Here is a 20,360-nt window from a genome sequence, read left to right on the forward strand (position 1 = left end):
GGGTCATGGGTAGAACATGGGCAGACTCCAAATTATGCAGGTAACTTATAATGTACTGTAAATTATGCATACCCTTATTACATACATAAGAACATTCAATAACAGACTATGGACTTTTCCTCCAGGAACTTGTCCAAACCTTTCTTAAAACCAGCTACGCTATCCGCTCTTACCACAACCTCTGGCAATGCATTCCAGAGCTTAACTATTCTCTGAGTGAAAAAAAATTTCCTCCTATTGATTTTAAAAGTATTTCCCTGTAACTTCATCGAGTGACCCCTAGTCTTCGTAATTTTTGACGGAGTGAAAAATCGATCAACTGCAGGTATGCTCTCTTTATGCATGGCAATACTGGGTTACGCAGTGTTCCCGCTAAGCTGCGTTGGCCTGCGCTCACGCACAAAATATTACATCGCAGCGCAAAGTTTCTCTTCACAGCGCACACACGCGTCGGTAAGGTAAGGGGACGCACTGGGGGGATTGCACTTCCCCACAATTGCCATGCTTCGGTTCCTCTTCTTCCTTCCTTCCTCCCCCCCCCCCCCCGCGGGACCCTGCGGCACCATCAACTCTTACTCCCTCTAATGTCGGCCCTGCAGCTCCAGACTTCCTCGCACCTTCTCCCCTCCCCCTTTGGATCGCTATTATTTTAAATGTTATAGCCGCGGAGCTGTATCCATCAGTGGAGATGTCTAACCTCGGCCTGCCCCGGAACTCTTACTGCAGCAGCCGCCCGTCTAGGCAGGAACAGGAAGTCACTGTTGCAGTAAGAGTTCCGGGGCAGGCCGAGGTTAGACATCTCCATTGATGGATACAGCTCCGCGGCTATAACATTTAAAATAATAGCGATCCAAAGGGGGAGGGGAGAAGGTGCGAGGAAGTCTGGAGCTGCAGGGCCGACATTAGAGGGAGTAAGAGTTGATGGTGCCGCAGGGTCCCGCGGGGGGGGGGGGGGGGAGGAAGGAAGGAAGAAGAGGAACCGAAGCATGGCAATTGTGGGGAAGTGCAGAGCTGCAGGGAAGAGTGTTGCGGTACCCAGCTGGAGGGAGAAGGAAGATGAGGGAGGGAATTAAAGGAGATGCCAGGGCTTGGAGCGTAGGAGGAAGGTATGCCAGTCTAAGGGAAAAGGAAGGGGGAGATGTGAGAGCATGGAGGGGGAGCGAAAGATGGAAGAAAAGGAAAGGAGAGAGATGCCAGAGAATCAGGGAAGGGGAGATACCAGACTATGAGGAGAGGTGTGGGAGAGGGAAGGCGAGGAGAGAGATGCCAGACCAATGGGGTGAAAGGAGAGATGGAAGGGGGAGGCATACAGTTTCTGGAAGGGGCATAGAAGGAGAGAAGATGCCATATAGGGGAAGAGAGACGGCAGACAGTGAATGGAAGGAAGAGAGTTACAAGAAGATGAGGAAAGGAGAAACCACAGAAGACAAAGGTAGAAAAAAATTTCTATTTATTTATTGCTTTAGGAGACATGTGTCACTGTTTCTGTGAAGCATTGTATGCAGAGTCCAGCTTCTTGCTGGTTCAATTTAACCTTTGTCTATGTATTTTTATTTTATCCCCCCTTTTACAAAACTGTGAAGCGTTTTTTAGCACCAGCCTTGGTGGTAGCAGCTCTGATGCTCAGAATTTTATGAGCATCAGAGCTGTTACCTCCGTAGCTAAAATCCACACTACAGTTTTGTAAAAGAGGGAGGGGTTAGTTTGTGATTACATATTCCTTACTAGGCGAAGGTGTTTTCTGTGTTCTGTGTGTTCGAAAGACATGGTTTTCTGTTAGGATTGACGGTGTAGGATTGATCTGTGCTGGTCTGGCTTGTTTAGTTTTACAATGGGTGTATTGATGTACTGCTCACTGCAATATGTAAGATGCTGCCTTTTCCTAGGTACTCATGTGTGACGTGTGGTTTGTTACTAAAAATCATGTTTTTCTTACAGATGGGGGGGGGGGGGTGCCAAAAAATGATGGGCCCCGGATGTTACATATGCTAGGTACGCCACTGTATGTAAAGATACCAGAAAGCTGGCGTAGCAAAAACTTCTAAGTTTTGAGTATTTAACCCTCCCACAATCTCACGGGCACTCGTTTCAAGTTTATTGAGATTTTGATTTAAACGCAATATCAAATATTTTCAATGCGTATAACAAAAATAAATTTGGGGAAATAAATAAAACCATTTGAACCAGTGTTCCCGCTAAGCTGCGCTGGCGTGCGCTGGCGCACAAAATATTACATCGCAGCGCACACGTTTCTCGTCACAGCGCACGATCGGAAGAGGCGTACGGCAGATGGCAGGGCGGCGAGAGGAGAATCGGGCGAGTTGGCTCATAACTTGCTGGCGCCCGATATTTTTGGCTCACGGTGAAAAAAGTTTGCTCACAACACCCGCCCGCTTAGAGGGAACACTGGTTACGCTAGTATTATATAACAGCATCTTGATGCCCTGATACTGTTATAGACTAGACCAGGGGTTGGCAACCTGAGACTCATGAGACACATGCGTCTCTTCTTCTATTTGGCTGTGGATATCCAGGTCCCAACCCTTTAATCTCCTTCACAATCCCATGATCCCCCCCCCAAGGCCTACTGAGATACCTGGTAGTCCAGTGGGGGTCTTTCAGGCAGGATTGCAGCCCTCTCGCTCATGTCTCTTCATGGCTGCCTTCTAAAATAGCTGCCGCAAACTCTTGCAGCTGCTCGTGGCATTTCCTGTACTATGGCGAGCTGCCACACAAGGTCGCAGCAGCCAGTTTAGAAGGAGGCAGGAGCAAGAGGACCATGCTCCTGACACAAAAGCTCCTGCTGGACCACCAGGTACCTTTGTAGGCCTGGGGGTTGGGGGGGAATTGTGGAGTTGGGAGGGAGATCAAAGGGTCAGGGTCTGGAGAGGGGAGAGAACCTTGGCTATGGGTTGGGAAGAGGGGCAGGGGAGGGAGGGGTGAGAGGTGCAGAGACCTGCAAGGGATTGGAGGAGAGAGAAGCTACACGTTGCGGTTCTTTGTAAATCTTGGGTCAAACATTTTGTATAAATTGGCTCATTGCTGTAAAAAGGTTGCCGAGCCCTGGACTAGGCTCTCACTGTGCTGCATCAGGGCACCTTGAAGAAAGAGTCCACTTATAGAATTGCCACCTAAATGGGTAAGATATCTGGGTAACTTTATATGCATGCACTAGATTTTAGAATTAACTTTGCAGCACATACCCTGAAAGCCCCTGATCGTCCTCCTCTACGTAACCACAAAAGGTTTGGCCAGACGTCAAGATGTTTGACCAAAAGTTACACAGTCAGCAATTCCAAATTTTCACAGAGAACAATTCATGTGGTTTATGTATTTTTTTTTTCTTTTTAGTTGCAACATCAGCTATTGTTAACCAATGCAATGCACTTTGATGTTGGCCACATAAATTGTTTCAAATATTAACCCCGCGTAGACCATATCAGCAGATAAAGACCAAAATGTAGAAGCAATTTTCACATTGCACATACTCACAGTATATAACAAAGATTATTTTGTGAAACATGTTTTCTTTCTAATTATCATCTTTGCCCCTAACTACCCTCTCCCTTCCCTACCCCTTATTGACAAAAATTAATTAACCTATTATATGTGATAACTAGGAGTCCACCAGTGTTTTTGATATCCGTTTCCTCTGTTGTTGTCTTTGCTTGACTAACATTTGGCACCATTTATCGGATTGTCCCCAGTGTTCATAAAGATGAGAATACCTTGTAATAAGCTGCTCGAGTGCGCTCTCAAATGCTGGTCTCTGATTTACATTGATCCAAAACTGAGGGTAGTAAGAATAGCTCAGAAATGTTCTGTTGTCATTGATGTTTTCGTAGAACTTAGAGTCGTGTGTCTTGTGCCACTCCTGAAGGGTCTTATTCACTCTTTCTATTAGATAATACATGATCCCTCTGTTGGTTGAATCTCCAATAAAAAGAACCTGGGGACACAAGCGCATTCTTTTAAAATGCATATGATATACAATTACAATTTTAGATTTGAAATGCACAGGTTTTCATGTCAGAGTTTAGAATAATAGTTTTCCTTATAAAATGAAAATTCTAGTGTGATAATGTCCAGCCTGTTAAATCTTTTTTTTTATATATTTTTCAACAACTTTTACAAGAAAACAAATTTCTTGTCACAGAAATACAGCAAAAATAAATTCAATATACATTTTTTTTAAAGGTAAAGTAGAATAACTGGATATCCTTCCTTAGACCAAAGTAATGGGGGAGGGGGGGCGTTAAAACTCGAATATAAGAGAAGACATGTCTTACAAAAGGAAAAATTATAATTAAGAAAGGCAATAAAACAAGTTTGCTATCTTAATTTCACTGTGTCTACTTCAGGCTATCTTTTTCAGCTTCAGAAATGATTTTAATTGGTCAGGAAGAAAAAATACATATTTACACTTCCCCCTCCGTATATCTCGGAGAGAGCGAGAACTCAAAGGCCCTTGAGCATGCGCAGATGCTCAAGGCCCAGCAAAAAGAAGACGGCAGATCTTCGTGCACCGGCACCGGCATGTCCTGTGCGTTGGTGCTGGTGCCGGTGCCAGATGGGGATAAGCAATGTGTTCGGGTGAGTGGATGGGTGCGTGGGGGATTCCAGATCGCGGCGGGGGGGGGGGGGCGATGCTAGCTGGGGGAATGCCGGATCGTGGAGGGGGGTGCCGGATCGGGGGAGGGGCGCTCGTAAATTGAGGCAAGCTCGTTTTCCGAGGCGCCAACTTTGCGAATGTTTTGCTCGTCTTGCCAAACACTCGCAAACTGGTTCACTCGTAAACCGAGGTACCACTGTATGTGTTTTTTGAACCGGCCCAACTTACAACTTTCCTGCCTCTGAAGCGCCTGGAAAAGGAAGGAACAAGAACAATAATGCCTTGCTAAAATAGAAATATATAAGCCTCTTGAATCAGTCATCAGATACTGTCTTTCTTATTTGGTTTAAAGTTTATTCCTTTGAATTCACTCACAGAAGCTTGGATCAATTGAGGACTTGAGAATGTGTGAATAATGTATTTTTCTTATTTGTCTTTATAAGGCGTTGTATTCATATAATTTTTCTGTACAAAATGTTTGATTTTGTTAAAATGTAAAATTTTTTAAAAAAAGAAAGAAATCAGCAATATACCGTTGAGCTAATGAACAAGATTTCAGGTACTTAGCAAAATCTTATATTGAGAAAAACAACATATGACATAAACAGTTATCAGAGTAAAGCACTTATCTTATGCTGAAATTTAATGAAGGTGGCTGCATATATTAAGCCACTATAACCCCGATCAATATCGATCCAACGGGGAGCCGTTTCGCCACTAACATGCAGCTTCTTCAGGGTTTGTAAAATCGGGAAAGATTCAACATCGAGGTGGTACATTACCATACACCATTTATTAGTAAGGTTTATATTAAATTTAAAAAATGATAAAAAAAAGAAAAAACTTTTTCTGAGTAGTAATAACTTATTGAATATGAACAATTAAGTCACTTTAAATATATGAAGGTTTTGGATCGACGAAAGATACCCTATGCCACAATTCCTAATTGGATAATATCAATTTGATCCATGGAGTGGCAATTCTGAGATTCTTTCCTTCATTTTGATACCCAATTTTCTTAGCATTAACCTTGAGTGCATCATCTGCAATGTAGGCCAGTAAAACGCTGGCCTACATGGCTGACGCCTAAGTTTTGTGGCAGGCTCTGTTAGCCGTGATTCTTTAAATGGCGCCTAAGCACGGTTGACAATCGGCCAGCGCCATTTTTGTAGGTGGCTGCCGATTTAGGCATCATTTACAGAATCTGGCCCTATGTGTATTATAAAGAATCTACAGATAAGAGAAACATGAACAAAATGACCCACCTGTAATGAAGAGTAACAACCACAGAAGGTCAACGCATTTGCATTCTTCCCCATGACCCAGGTCTTTAGACAGTCTGCGGCATGCAGGTATGACATAAAGAACCCTTGTCATTAGCAAGAGGAATTAAAGAGCAGTGGGGGGAGGGGGGAGGAGAGAGCAGCCAAAGCATAAAGGCAGGTGAGCAGATATGACTACAAAAAAATAGAGGAAGTAGATTAGCCTCGGGGTAAAACCAAAGAGCAAAAAAAAAAAAAGAGGCAAGAGAGATATCTGTACCGACCACTTGTCACATTTATTCTAACAATTAATAAAACTGAAGTCCCGACTAGAATCCAAGATTCGGTGATTATATCGCCTTCATCAGGGGACCGTAGGTGAAACTAAAGTCATAAAATAATAAAAACAATTAGTAACACTGGAAAATGAATAACGGTAAGAAATATATAAGTAACCCAAACTGCTTTTTATTATATATCAATCCATACTGTATACTATTTAATATGTTCCTTTTATTTATATGTTTTGATCTGCATTTTTTGTTTCCATATTGTATTGCCATTGAAACAACTTATTTATTTCTTACCATTATTCATTTTCCAGTGTTACTAATCGTTTTTATTATTTTATGGCTTTAGTTTCACCTACGGTCCCCTGATGAAGGCGATATAATCACTGAGACTTGGATCCTAGTTGGGACTTCAGTTTTTGCTTTTGTTTTTTTTTCCATGAAATTTTATTAATTTTTTCAAAAAATCAAACAAGAAAAACAAAGAAATGAAAAACATCAAAGCAATCTTCAGTTTTATTCATTGTTAGAATAAATGTGGCAAGTGGTCGGTACAGACATCTATCTTGCCTCCTTTCTTGCTCTTCAAGCAGATATGACTAGTCATTAGTATGGTAGCATGGGATTTATCCTGCCTTTGTAAGCATGGCACTGATCTACAAGTATAGAGCTTCTGTCAGTGCATATTGCTTGCCCTGATTTTTATTATCATTATATTTATTTATTTATGGGGGGGGTTAACCACCTTTATCATGAAGAAATTCCTCCAAAACAATTTTACAATTCAATGAATAGCAATCAGGTGCTCTTAAGTATTTTCCTCGTAAACAATCATGAAAACCCGCACAGTCTGTGATGTGACTTGCAGGATCTCTGAAGCAGCGTGAAATGCGGAATGTGAACACAATGCAATACTTTTTTTTTTTTTGGGGGGGGGGGGTTTCTTTTATTAGTGGCATGCTAATTCCAGCAGGATGGGCTGGGGTGAGATCAGTCAATGATAGCAGATTCTCCAATATGCTATAGCCTTATGAAACGGAACATTCCATAGCAAAGTTTGTGGTTTAAAATACATAAAATCTCTGTTTTTCTTCATTCTGTTTAACACAATGCAATTCTAATGAGGGATTCTATGCAGGCTGCATGCCTAACTCAGCATAAGAATTATGCAAAAGCATTCTATGTGCATCTATCACCATGCTCCATCTACAGAAGGTGTGACTAGTTTATAGGTTGCGCCAATGAAAAGCATCAGAACTAGCGCAGACTAGTTTTAACTTGGGGCTAGTTAGGACTCTGCCCTTTGAACAGGTGGTAGCACTATATTTTATTATTAAATCAATCAACTGAATATGACTACTACTACTACTACTTATCACTGAAAGGAGTATGCAGCGCTGTACATGTTGACATTTATAGACGGTCCCTGCTTGGAAGAGCTTACAATCTAACTTGGACAGACAGACATGACATATAGGGTTGGGGATGGGTGAGGTGAGAGGAGTTAGGAGTCAAAAGCACTCTCAAAGAGGTGGGCTTTTAATTGGGCCATGAACACTGCCGTAGGGATTCAGGTAGCTTGTTCCAAGCATATGGTACAGCAAGGCAGAAGGGACGGAGTTTGGGGTTGACGGTTGAAGAGAAGGGCACGGATAGGAGGGACAAGGTCTTTCTGTCTTATACAACATTTATATGCAAGAATATTATTATATTTTTATGCAGTGGGTTCTCATGGTGAAATAGTAGCCGCTATGTGCCATCCTCAAAATCATTAATTAGCCAGGAATGCCCAATTTGTAAAGGAATAATGAATTTTCTAATATATGAGATGAATTCATCATTCTTTTCAAACTGTGGTGCTTGACCAGTATATGGATTTCTTAAAAAAATGTGGAGTTCTTCATAACTGGAAACATCTAGACAAAGTTGATTATAATGTCTGGTGGAACACTGTTTGCCTTACAGCCAAATATGAGAAAATACACGCAGAAAGGCGCAACACACACCTCACTTAGGGCTCCTTTTACGAAGCGTGCACTAAATCGCCAGCCACGCTAGCCGCTACCGCCTCCTCTTGAGCAGGCGGTAGTTTTTTGGCTAGCGCGGGGGTTAGCGCGGGATTAAAAGTCGCTAACGCGGCTTCGTAAAAGATGCCCTTACTGTCACATTTGGTCTCCTTTAACGCGGTACTGCAATACTATTGATACTATATGAACTTGGTGTACACTCATATTACATTTATTGTTATGCTGTGCTCCATCAAGCAACTTATTTAATTCGATTTCACGTATGGTCTCATAAGAGTCGATCTTTGTGCAATATGTATAATCCCTTATTATGTCCACTTTTACTCTGGGCTCCTTTCATCAAGCCGCGCTAGAGGGGCTAACGCGCGCGACTTTTCATCACGCGTTAACCCCTGCGCTGGCCCAAAAACTACCGCCTGCTCAAGAGGAGGCGGTAGCGGCCAGCGCGGCCGGCGGTTTAGCGCGCGCTATTACACGTGTTACACCGCTAGCGCGGCTTGATAAAAGGAGCCCTCTGTTGTGACATGTATGTTATTATCTGTTGGTCTCTTTCTTATCTTGAAAATAAATAAAACTTATTGAACTTAAAAAAAAAAACCCGCAAAAACATGGAGTTTTTGCATATAAACAGAACAGGCACCACCCACAGCTTTTTAGTGTGTAGATCAGATTTATAATGGAAAGAAAACATTACAAGCTGTGCAACTTTAATGGAATTTACTTGTTAGCCAGACATTATCAAAATGAATTAACCACACATAAAATGTTGTAAACATCTTTAAATCCAATTATTCCTACGGAAAATGTTACTACAATAAATATGAGTTGGAAGTCCTGTTTAAACAGCTGAACTGGGGGAGGGGGGAGGTCGCTTCCAGGTTGAGAGGGCTTAAGTGGGGGGGGGGGTGAGAATTTCATGAGGGGGATCAGATTTGGGAGGGGGGTTGTGACTGAAAGAGCTATTAGGTGAGAACTCACTGTAATTTTGGCTAGCCCCTTTAAGAAGTGCCTGGGACCTTAGCGGCCTGATATCACCGCTTGCAAAGTTGATCATAAGATGCGTTATTCACATGTCATGGGAGTGATTAATCTGTGGTAACACTATTTAGTCACTGTGACCAGGATTCACTAACCTGCCCGACTGGGCCCGATCCGGGCAGATCCGACAAATTCTGAAAGGAAAAATATGCAGATGGGGGTGCGATCGGAGGAACGCCCCCCATCTGCCTGCACGGATCGCTGTTCTGCAGGGCTGCAGAAGGCAGGGCAGTCGCAAAGGGCTTCAGCGACTGGTCCTCAGCTGTCGCTTTTTTTTGATCGGCCAGCCCAGTCGGTGTTGCGGGGTTTTGTTTAGCGAATCGTGCCCCTGCCTACATTTGCATGCCGTTGCCCTCATTTGCATGCGCGGATCGGAGGATGGTCGGAAGACAGGTAAGTGACTCGGGCCGGGGACGCTAAGGGGTCGCAAACCGATCGGTACATGATCGGTTTGCTTTGTGAATCTAGCCCTAAGTGAAGGTGCAATAAAAACCTGACTTTTACTGCACCTTAATACTGTTCCTTTAATGACTTTCTCTTCCTCTCAAAGTTTGAATTTTCTTTCATGAATTTTTGAGTTTTACATGAGTTAAAAAGAGGGTGCACGAATGGGTGGGTCATGGGTGGATCGGGGGCATTCCTTTGTTATGTATGTGTTGAATAAGGGCTTCTGGCCTAGCTGTGGGCGTGGACACTTGCACCACATTTATGTGGTGTCAGGTCAAAAGCGCGCCGGGACAAAGGTGCGTTTAGACAATTGAGCGCAGCGCGGAGGCGCGCGCCGCTCAAAATTAATGTTTTTAGGGCTCCGACGGGAGGGTGTGGGGGGGGAACCCCCACACTTTACTTAATAGACATCGCGCCGCGTTGTGGGGGAGTTGTGGGGGGTTGTAACCCCCCACATTTTACTGAAAACTTCACTTTTTCCCTGTTTTTAGGGAAAAAGTTAAGTTTACAGTAAAATGTGGAGGGTTACAACCCCCCAAACTCCCCATAACGCCGGCGCGATGTCTATTAAGTAAAGTGGGGGGGTTCCCCAACAAAACCCCTGTCGGAGCCCCTAAAAACAGTAATTTTGATGGGCGTGCGCCTCCGCGCTGCGCTCAATTGTCTGGGCGCGCCTTTGTCTTTCGCGCCGTTGTCTATGAACCCATTTATGTTGGTGCAAATGGCCATGCCTGAATTTAGTCGCGGTTCCCAGGCATAAGCTCTGTTTTATAAAGCATGCCTAATTTTAAGCACGGCTTATAGAATAGCACTTTTTCAGTGCTGATTTTTTTAGGCACCATATATAGAATTTATCCTATAATGAATTTCTTTCTTTTCTTTTTTTTTTTTTTGCGTAAAGTAAGTTCTAACATACTCCAAAAGGTACTTTTTTTTTTAACCTAAACGTGAAAGCAAGTTACTTACTTTTTACACAGCATTCTAAGCAACTGCAAGAGAATGACACACCAGAGATCTCTGTCATGGTTTATGCACACGGGAAGGAGCAGATTTAGTAAGAAGACATTGTCCAAGAAAGGAATCACTGCAGGAGTATCATGCAAGACCTGAGCAAGAATGCGAAATGAGATTAGTAAGATCGGAGTGCAAAGTGAATGCCATGCTTTGAACATGGGAGAGAAGCAGATTTTCCATGCACACGTGCAATTGCAAGCCTAATACCACCGTTCAGTGTTTCCAGATCATTATAGGATAATTTATAGTATAGGCTTCAAGACTCAAAGATATGACGTCCAAATCTGATTTTGGACGTTTTGCAAAAAAAAATATTCCAGAAATCCAGTGCCAAATATACCCTACCCCTTCTTTTACTAACACATAGCACAGGTTTTGGCACCGGCAGTGGCGGTAACTGCTCCAACGCTCATAGAATTCCTGTGAGCGTCGGCGCAGTTTCCGCCACTGCCGGCACTAAAACCCACGCTATGCGTTAGTAAAAGAGGGGTGTAGTCATTTTTGAACCATTTTTGGTTTGAAAAATGTCCTATTTTAGATGGTTTTGTGTTCAGGGCATATTTCTTTAAGGCGAGAAACAAAAAAAATGGAAGACCCAATGTTCCACAGTGAAAACAATCCAAACGATAAAAACATAAGACTGTGGATGATGATGTTCTAAAAAGATGATTAATTTATTTCTTCTTCCAAAAAACCCACAAATAAATACAAATATAATAGTCCACATGTGTAGTCTGGTAGGACTACAAATGTGGACTATTATATTTGTATTTGTGATTTTTTTGGAAGAAATAAATTAATCATCTTTTTAGAACATCATCATCCACAGCCTTCTGTTTTTATCATAGTTCTTTAAGGGCCATTTTCAAATAAAAAATGTCTAATGGAAAAATGCACATTAAATAAACCATTGTGATGTCTGTGGGGGCATTGGCCTTATTAGACTGGCCACAGAGACATCCAAGCAGAGCAGTGAGGCAACCTAGGGGGCAATGCAGTGAACATAAAAGGTCTCAGGTATGCATCATGTCTTAACCCCCTTATTTTTTCCTTTTTCACATATTCCAAATACAGGTATGGTTTCAAATTCATTTATATCGTTTTCTAAAATTCAATTTTATAATTTTTTTCAACGTCACTTAATTCATCCAGTTATATAGAATCTGAATATATCAGCATCAAAGCAATCTGATCTCATTACATTTTTACAGTTTTCATTTTTAAAGTCTCTAAATTCATATCTATTTATGCATATGTGCATACATGTTGTCATATATATATATATATACTAGTTTTTTAGCCCATTACATTAACGGGTGCTAGAATAGATGTGTAGACAGGCATTTCTTTCTTTCTTTCTCTCTCCCTGCTCCCTTTCTTTCTTTATGTCTCTCTCCCTGGCCCCTTGTCTGTCTGTCTGTCTTTCCTTCTTTCTTTCTGTCTCTCTCCCTGCCCTCTGTCTGTCTGTCTTTCTTTCTTTCTGTCTCTCTCCCTGCACCCTGCCTGTCTTTCTTTCTATCTCTCTCCCTGCCCGCTGTCTATCTTTCTTTCTTTCTGTCTCTCCCCCTGCCCCGTCTTTCTGTGTGTCTGTATTTCATTCTTTCTGTCTCTCTCCCTGCCCCTGCCTGTCTGTCTTTCTTTCTCATGCACTGACATGCTTCAGTTCTAGCCTTTTTCTCCCACATACCCTTAAATCACTCCTTTTGCCTCCTGCTGGTTGTTTCCACCCTCCCAAGCCTGAACAACTGCCAACCACAGTCCAGATGCTGAGCGTCGGTATGCCTGCTTCCCTGTTATTATTTTTGTCCTTAGTCCTTTGAGTCACATACCTTTGAACTGTGTAAAAAGTGTTAGTTGGAGTGAGGGCGGGAGGGGGAAGCCGCCACCGTGGTGGTCGCCACTGGCTCCATGCCTCCGTGCCTCCGCATGTGCAGTAGAAGGAGCCAGCATCGCCGAGAGAGAGCGATGGGGAAACCGCGCTGGCTCCTTCTACTGCGCATACATGGCACGGCCGCATGGAGGCATGGAGTTTGAAGTGCACATGCACACTAAGGGTTTTATTATGATAGATAGATAGATATATATTGTATTCCTCCAAACATATGTGTTTAGATTATATTTGCTCCATTGTGATAACTCCATATGCATTAGTATTATTTCAGTATTTATTATCATTATTATGGTTTTTCTTTTTTAGAATTTACATACGTCTTCTAAAAATGTGCATATGTTATAAGTGAACTGTCTATCTTCAGACAACCTGTCTATTTTTGAGATACTAGGGGGCTCATCTTCAAAAAGGACAGACATCCAAAAGACAGCATAAACCAGCACTTGGACAAAACATCCAAGTGGTCATTCTCAAAGCTGACTTTCTGGATGTCTAACAGGACTTCTAACCCACTGTGCGTCCAGAGTAGAAATGGGTGTGCTGGAAGGCAGGGAATGGGTGGGATTTGGGAGGGCTTAGGCGTGGATATCCTGCAGCTGGCTGTCTTGGATGTAACTTTAGATGTTTTCACCTAGACCTGTTTGAGAAGTGTCTAAGTGCCAAAAGGGTACCCAAACTGACCTGATGACCACTAGAGGAATTAAGTAATGACCCACACACTCACCTCCTCCCACCCCAAAAGATTTTGTGGTTCCCAACCCTGTCCTGGAGGACCGCCGGCCAGTCGGGTTTTGGGGATAACCCTAATGAATATGTATGAGAAAGATTTGCATATAATGGAGGTGGCAGGCATGCATATTCAATAGGGCTATCCTGAAAACCTGACTGGATTGTGGTCCTCCAGGACAGGGTTGGGAACCACTGCTCTAGTGATCATCTGATCAGGTTGGGCATCTTTTTGGCACTTAGCCATATTGAAACAGATCTAGCCCCCAAATATCCTATTTTATGCCCTGGACATTTTTACAATATTCTATTATCACTGAAAAATGTCCAAGTTCTAAGCCCACCCTAGTCCCACCCAAAGCACAGCCCCTTATGATTTAGATCAGGGATCTCAAAGTCCCTCCTTGAGGGCCGCAATCCAGTCGGGTTTTCAGGATTTCCCCAATGAATATGCATTGAAAGCAGTGCACGCACATAGATCTCATGCATATTCATTGGGGAAATCATGAAAACCCGAATGGATTGCAGCCCTCAAGGAAGGACTTTGAGACCCCTGATCTAGCCTGTAAGTCAGGGGTAGGGAACTCCGGTCCTCGAGAGCCGTATTCCAGTCGGGTTTTCCCCAATGAATATGCATTGAAAGCAGTGCACGCACATAGATCTCATGCATATTCATTGGGGAAATCATGAAAACCCGAATGGATTGCGGCCCTCAAGGAAGGACTTTGAGACCCCTGATCTAGCCTGTAAGCCAGGGGTAGGGAACTCCGGTCCTCGAGAGCCGTATTCCAGTCGGGTTTTCCCCAATGAATATGCATTGAAAGCAGTGCACGCACATAGATCTCATGCATATTCATTGGGGAAATCCGGAAAACCCTACTGGATTGCGGCCCTCAAGGAGGGACTTTGAGACCCCTGATTTAGATGAACTGCATAGAAAAATGTCTTAAAATGAGTTTCAAAATTAGCGATTTGGATGTTTTACTGTTTTGATAGGAGGTGTATGTCCGACTTTGGACGTTTTGAGAAAAATGTCCATAAATCGGGTGGAGAAAATGTCCATTTTCAAACCAGCAAGATATCTATCTTTTTTTCTTTCAAAAATGGCCCAGCTAGACTTTTTGTCATGCTAAACATCTAATTTTTTTTGCCATTATTAAAAAGAAAAGTCCAAATTAAAAATGTCCCAAAAAATCCATTTGCATGTAGGAGAGGCTAGCATTTTTAATGGTAGAAACATAGAAGATGACGGCAGATAAGGGCCATAGCCCATCAGGTCTGCCCACTCTACTGACCCACCCTCAAGTCTACTATTCTAGGGATCCCAATCCTGGTGACAGGTTTCCTTGGCTTAACCCTCTAAGGGATCCCACATGGGAATCCCATTTGCTCTTAAATTCTTGCACGCTGTTTGCCTCGATCACCTGCACCTGGAGCTCGTTCCAAGGATCAACCACTCTCTCGGTGAAGAAATATTTCCTGGTGTCGCCATGAAATTTCCCGTAAGTCTGGCCATAGTATCTGCAGCTGTCATAGAAACAGATATGTACTGTTTCATGCAGATATTTGGGGGAGTGGGAGGGGTTCAGTGCTACTGGGGGAGTATGTTTGGGCTATAGTTGCATCCCTCCAGTGATCATCTGGCTAGTTTGGGTACCTTTTTGGCCCTTATTTTTTTAAAAATAGGTCTAGCCCAAAATGTCCAAATTGTGCTCTGGACGTTTTGTAAAATGTTTATCGCCGTAAAACGTCCAAATGCTAAGCCCGCCCTAATTCCACCCAAAACACACCCCTCATGATTTAGATGCACTAGAGACAAAACAACCAGAAAAAACATCTAAAAAGTCAGTTTCAAAAATGTCCACTTGGACATTTTGACTAGTAAGATGTCCAAGTGCTGGTTTATATCGTCTTTTGGATGTCTGTCTTTTTTGAAAATGAACCCCATAGTCTACCTGACAACTAAAATTGGGTATGATTTTAAAAATAATTGCAATATTCCATTGACTCAACAGTATGTATTTCCAATACGCTTTTCTTATGTAATGTTTAATACCTAATACAAGGTCATTCTTTTACTACTGATAACGTTGATTCCTGTCTGTCTTAACAATGCTCTCTATGTGCTGCCTCTAATGAGGTCAGAAGCAGCAGACACATGCATACCTTTCGACCTGCAACACACTGCTGAAGTTGGGGCTTTGTGAGAAGGGCGTATTGACAACTGTAGGGTTGCCATGCCATTGCTCGCCAGTCACAAGTCCGATTGTCAGAACAGCTGAGGCATGGAACAATCCACTGTCCTGAAAAAGACCCCCAAAACAGTGAAACAGCATAAGATTTGTTGTGTTCATATTTTGGGAAAGAAATACCAGAGACCACAATCATAAGAAATAGAACAGTAACAACGTTACCAAAAGTATACTCTGGTAAGCTTATTCCCTCCATCTGTGAACTTTTCAATATCGATATATCTAAGTTATCATGCCAAACTTCCAAAAATTTTTCAGATCTACTTCAGCTCTTCCATCATGGAAATAGAAAACCCTTTTAAAAGGAGGGAATGATTCTGGAGGAATTTTCCAAATTCCTTAATAATAACTCCATAGTATATCAGTGGGAACCATTAAATGAGACTCAGGAAGATATAAAAAATGTCAAATTAAGCCTTTTGTTGTAGTTTTCAAAGGATTACAGCCTACAGTATACAAAAGACTTTTTTCTTTATCGTGAAGAATCACATATCTGAATCTTGTCAATGCCATGTTCTAACTTTTCAAATCTGATTCCAGTTTTCAACATTTTCTGCTTTCTATCTGAGCTTGCAATCTACTGGAACCTCAAACAGAACATCAAACTTACCCATCGAGGAATTCTTACTTATGTGTCCAACTGTAGGCAACCTGTAGAATTATCCCTATAGAACTAGATTCAGTATATGGGGCTAAAAAATTGGCACTATTGGGTATTCTATAAAGAGTTCTCCAAGATGGCCGCCCTTTATAGAATAGCATTTACTGCCCGATTCTGTGCCTAACTTTGGGCATGAGGATTTACTCCAACTGAAACCTAGTGTACATCTTCATGCATAAATTAAGCTCAGATTTTACCATATTCAACAACACTGCACACAAATTTTAGGAACGCCCATGCCCTTCTCAGAGTCACACCCCTTTTTCAGATTCACATGTAAAAATGTGTGTGTCTATCTTTATAGAATTCCAACTAGAAAGATGCGTATGCAAATTCAAATTGTGGCCAATTATCACCAATAATTGATTGCAATGGCCCAGTTATTGGTGCTAATTATCTCATTTGTCAATAAAATTGTGCACACAAATTGAGTGTGCATCCACATTTGCACGCGCAGTTTCAAATGCCATATAGTGCACAGGCAGTCTGTAAAGATATCCAGAGGCACTATTCAGATAGATTCTGTAACCAGCGTCACTGTCGCTGTCAACATTAAAAGTGGCCACCAATCGCATGTCAATCATGCAATGGTGCTGGGTACAGAACCATACTTCTGGCAAAGGTAGGCGCTGGAAAAGTAGGCCAGGATATTTGCCGGATTTTAATTAACTAAAATCTGGTAACCCTACTCTGAATACCCCAGTAAGCATCAGTTAAACCGTTGTCCAGAAAGTGCTTTTGAATATTGATCCAAATAGGTTTTGGGGGGTATTGCTTCTGGTCTGTGAAAGACATGTTGAATTAGGCCTACCTTTCTCATCTCCAGTCTTGCAGGTCTTCAACTCTGCTTGCGAAATAGACATGAGGTTCTCAGAGGATAGAGGTTGCAGGCCGCATGATTCCTCAGGCTGAATTATCAAACCACAGTCCTAGAGGAAACCAGAGGGACACCAAAAAGTTATTGTGATACTACCAGTGGATTACCGTATTTTCATGTAGATAACGCGCACCCGTGTAAAACGCGCACACGGGTATAGCGCGCGAAAAACACAAATTTATGTACAGAAATTTTTATATACCGCGCACACCCGTATACCGCGCATGCTGCCCGACTCTCCTTTCGCCCGCCCTGACTCTCCTCTGGCCACCCCGACTCTCCTTTCGCCCGCCCCGACTCTCCTCTCCCCCTTGAAGTCCTGTCCCCACCCTGAAAGCCTGATGCCCCCCCCTGATGTCCGATTCACCCTCCCCCCGCAGGACCGCTCGCACCCCCACCCTGAAGGACCGCTCGCACGCACCCGCACCCCCACCCCGAAGGACCGCTCGCACGCACTCCCACCCGCACCCCCACCCTGAAGGACTGCTCGCACCCCCACAGCCTCCCGACCTCCCCCCATCATGTACAAGCTCCTACCGGTGTCCTGCTGCTTCCTCTTGGCGGTCCCGACTCCCCGACACGATCGGGGCAAGAGGGAGCTCAAGCCCTTGCCCCAGCCAACCGCGGCACCCCCGATACGATCGGGGCAAGAGGGAGCTCAAGCCCTCTTGCCCCCCCCGACTCCCCAACATGATCGGGGCAAGAGGGAGCTCAAGCCGTTGACAGTGTCGGAGCATAGGAATTCTATGAGCTCGGAGCAGCCTCGGAACATTTAGAACTTTGACAAAGTCCCGCAGGAACGACTACTTTGAAAAATTGCGAGCCATGGGATTGAGTGTGAAATACTCACGTGGATCAAAAATTGGTTGGCGGATAGAAAACAGAGAGTGGGTAAATACTCGGGCTAGAAAAGCGTGGAGTGCCGCAGGGTTCGGTGCTTGAGCCTGTGCTCTTCAACCTTGAAATTGGAACGAGCGAGGTGATTAAATTTGCAGATGATACAAAGTTATTCAGAGTAGTGAAGACACAGGAGGATTGCGAAGACCTGCAACAGGACATAAACACGCTCGAGAAATGGGCCGTGACATGGCAAATGAAGTTTAATGTGGATAAGTGTAATGTGATGCATGTCAGTAACAAAAATCTTGTACACGAACACAGGATGTCTGGTGCAGTACTCGGGGAAACCCCCCAGGAAAGAGACATGGGAGTACTGGTCGACAAGTCAATGAAGCTGTCTGCGCAATGTGCGGCGGTGGTGAAAAGAGCGAACAGAATGCTTGGAATGATTAAGAAGGGGATCACGAACAGATCGGAGAAGGTTATCATGCTGCTGGACCGGGCCATGGTGCGACCCCCACCTGGAATACTGTGTCCAGCACTGTTCGCTGTACTTGAAGAAGGATACGATACTACTTGAAAGGGTCCAAGAAAAAAATAAAAATTAATTAAAAATTAGAAAAAAGAAAGGTCCAAGAAGAGCGACTAAAATGGTTAAGGGGCTGGAGGAGTTGTCATACAGCGAGAGATTAGAGAAACTGGGCCTCTTCTCCCTTGAAAAGAGGAGACTGAGAGGGGACATGATCGAAACATTCAATATAATGAAGGGAATAGACTTAGTAGATAAAGACAGGTTGTTCACCCTCTCCAAGGTAGAGAGAGCGAGAGGGCACTCTCTAAAGTTAAAAGGGGATAGATTCCGTACAAACGTAAGGAAGTTCTTCTTCACCCAGAGTGGTGGAAAACTGGAACGCTCTTTCGGAAGCTGTCGTAGGGGAAAACACCCTCCAAGGATTCAAGACAAAGACAAATTCCTGCTAGATCAGAACGTACGCAGGTAAGGCTAGTCTCAATTAGGGCTCAGGTCCTTGACCTAGGGGCCGCCGTGTGTGCGGACTGCTGGGCACGATGGACCACTGGTCTGACTCAGCAGCGGCAATTCTTATGTTCTTATGCAGTTGAAACCTTTACCACAGCTTAGTAAAAGTTGGGGCAAGATAGGTCTGCTAATTATGGGGGGTCTTATTTTTGCACTAAAACTGGCCAGTTAGCACTGAATATCAGGAGCTAATTGGACTCCACCCCTGAAACACTTCCAAAATGCCTCCGACATAGCCATCTTGTACTTTGGCGCTAACCTATCATTTTCAGCGAATATAACTTGTTATGTGCAGGTGAAAGTGGCCTGATAGCCACTGACAAGCAAATTAACTGGCCGGTGGCCTTTCCTGGCCTGTTAACTCGCCGGCTGGTATGTATTGCAACAGGAAACGAACACCGATGGTCTCGACAGACCTGTGGCCTTTACAGGTTTTGCCCTATTCTACGTCTGAATTACTCAAGCTTCGAACTGCATCTGTAGCTTGTTTGAGGGGGGAGTTCATCCATTTTGGCAAACCTTTCCGTATATCTGTAACAACTCTTAGGAAGCATAACATCTGGATATGCCTTGGTTTATTTATCCAGTATCTTGTTTTCTCAGCATGCAGTTTTATAACACTATCTGTCGATAATGGCGGTATGTTTTTGTTTATTTGCATAAGCCGACTTCTTCCTCAATTGTGCAGCACATTCCATTGTCTAAGAAATATTTAATGCATTTCAAACTTTTTTCTGTTTTTATGAATTATTTATTCTACATACTTTCAACAGCTGTTTCTCATGGCTATTTCAGTTTTTCTTAGGTTATTTATTGTACTTGTGGTTTCTTTTTATTTTTTTTTATAATTCTTTATTCATTTTCACAAATTACATTAACTGTTAATATTTTTATTCACAGTAACAATAAATACATCACTTATAAACAATCATTGGTATATTACATATATTCTTATCCTTATCCCTCGCCCATCCCCCCCAACCATATACTCCATTATTGTATGATATATGTAATAATAAAATATCCCCCTCCCTACCTCATAAACTGATAAACATAAGGGAAATAATTTTACTTAATCCTGACAATATTTTGTTAATGGTTTCCATACATCCTGAAATTTCTTAAAATATCCCTTTTGTAACGCAGTAAATCTTTCCATTTTATAGTTGTTAGGAAATCTCAAATGTGATTTTATCATCTGAATGGTATAAGCAGGACTTTTAACTGCACCTTTATTCTTAATAGACAACCAAGTCTCCAACCTATTGACAACAACCCCAGACTACAAGATGTTCAGAAAGGAAATAAAAACTATACTCTTCAAGAAATCCCTTAATAAAGCTTAATACCATGATAAAGCTTAACCCCCCTCTTACCATCCCTT

The 20,360-nt window shown here is 42.9% G+C and overlaps 1 protein-coding gene across 4 annotated transcripts in view; it reads right to left on the bottom strand.

Annotated features, from left to right (window-relative positions):
• CPED1 (cadherin like and PC-esterase domain containing 1) overlaps window positions 1-20,360 on the bottom strand; it is a 223,477-nt gene that overhangs the window by 24,639 nt on the left and 178,478 nt on the right. For 3 of the 4 annotated variants that reach the window (XM_033958590.1, XM_033958592.1, XM_033958591.1), the window contains exons 16-18: window positions 17,032-17,149; window positions 15,474-15,610; window positions 3,729-3,949 (exon numbers count right to left, since the gene is read on the bottom strand). In XM_033958590.1, the coding sequence (XP_033814481.1) occupies window positions 3,729-3,949; window positions 15,474-15,610; window positions 17,032-17,149 (476 nt within the window). Of the gene's footprint in view, window positions 1-3,728; window positions 3,950-10,642; window positions 10,783-15,473; window positions 15,611-17,031; window positions 17,150-20,360 lie in introns of those variants that run through there. The other variant, XM_033958593.1, reaches the window with a different exon arrangement.

Source organism: Geotrypetes seraphini, chromosome 9 (assembly GCF_902459505.1).
Source record: "Geotrypetes seraphini chromosome 9, aGeoSer1.1, whole genome shotgun sequence".
Classification (NCBI taxonomy): Eukaryota; Metazoa; Chordata; class Amphibia; order Gymnophiona; family Dermophiidae; genus Geotrypetes; species Geotrypetes seraphini.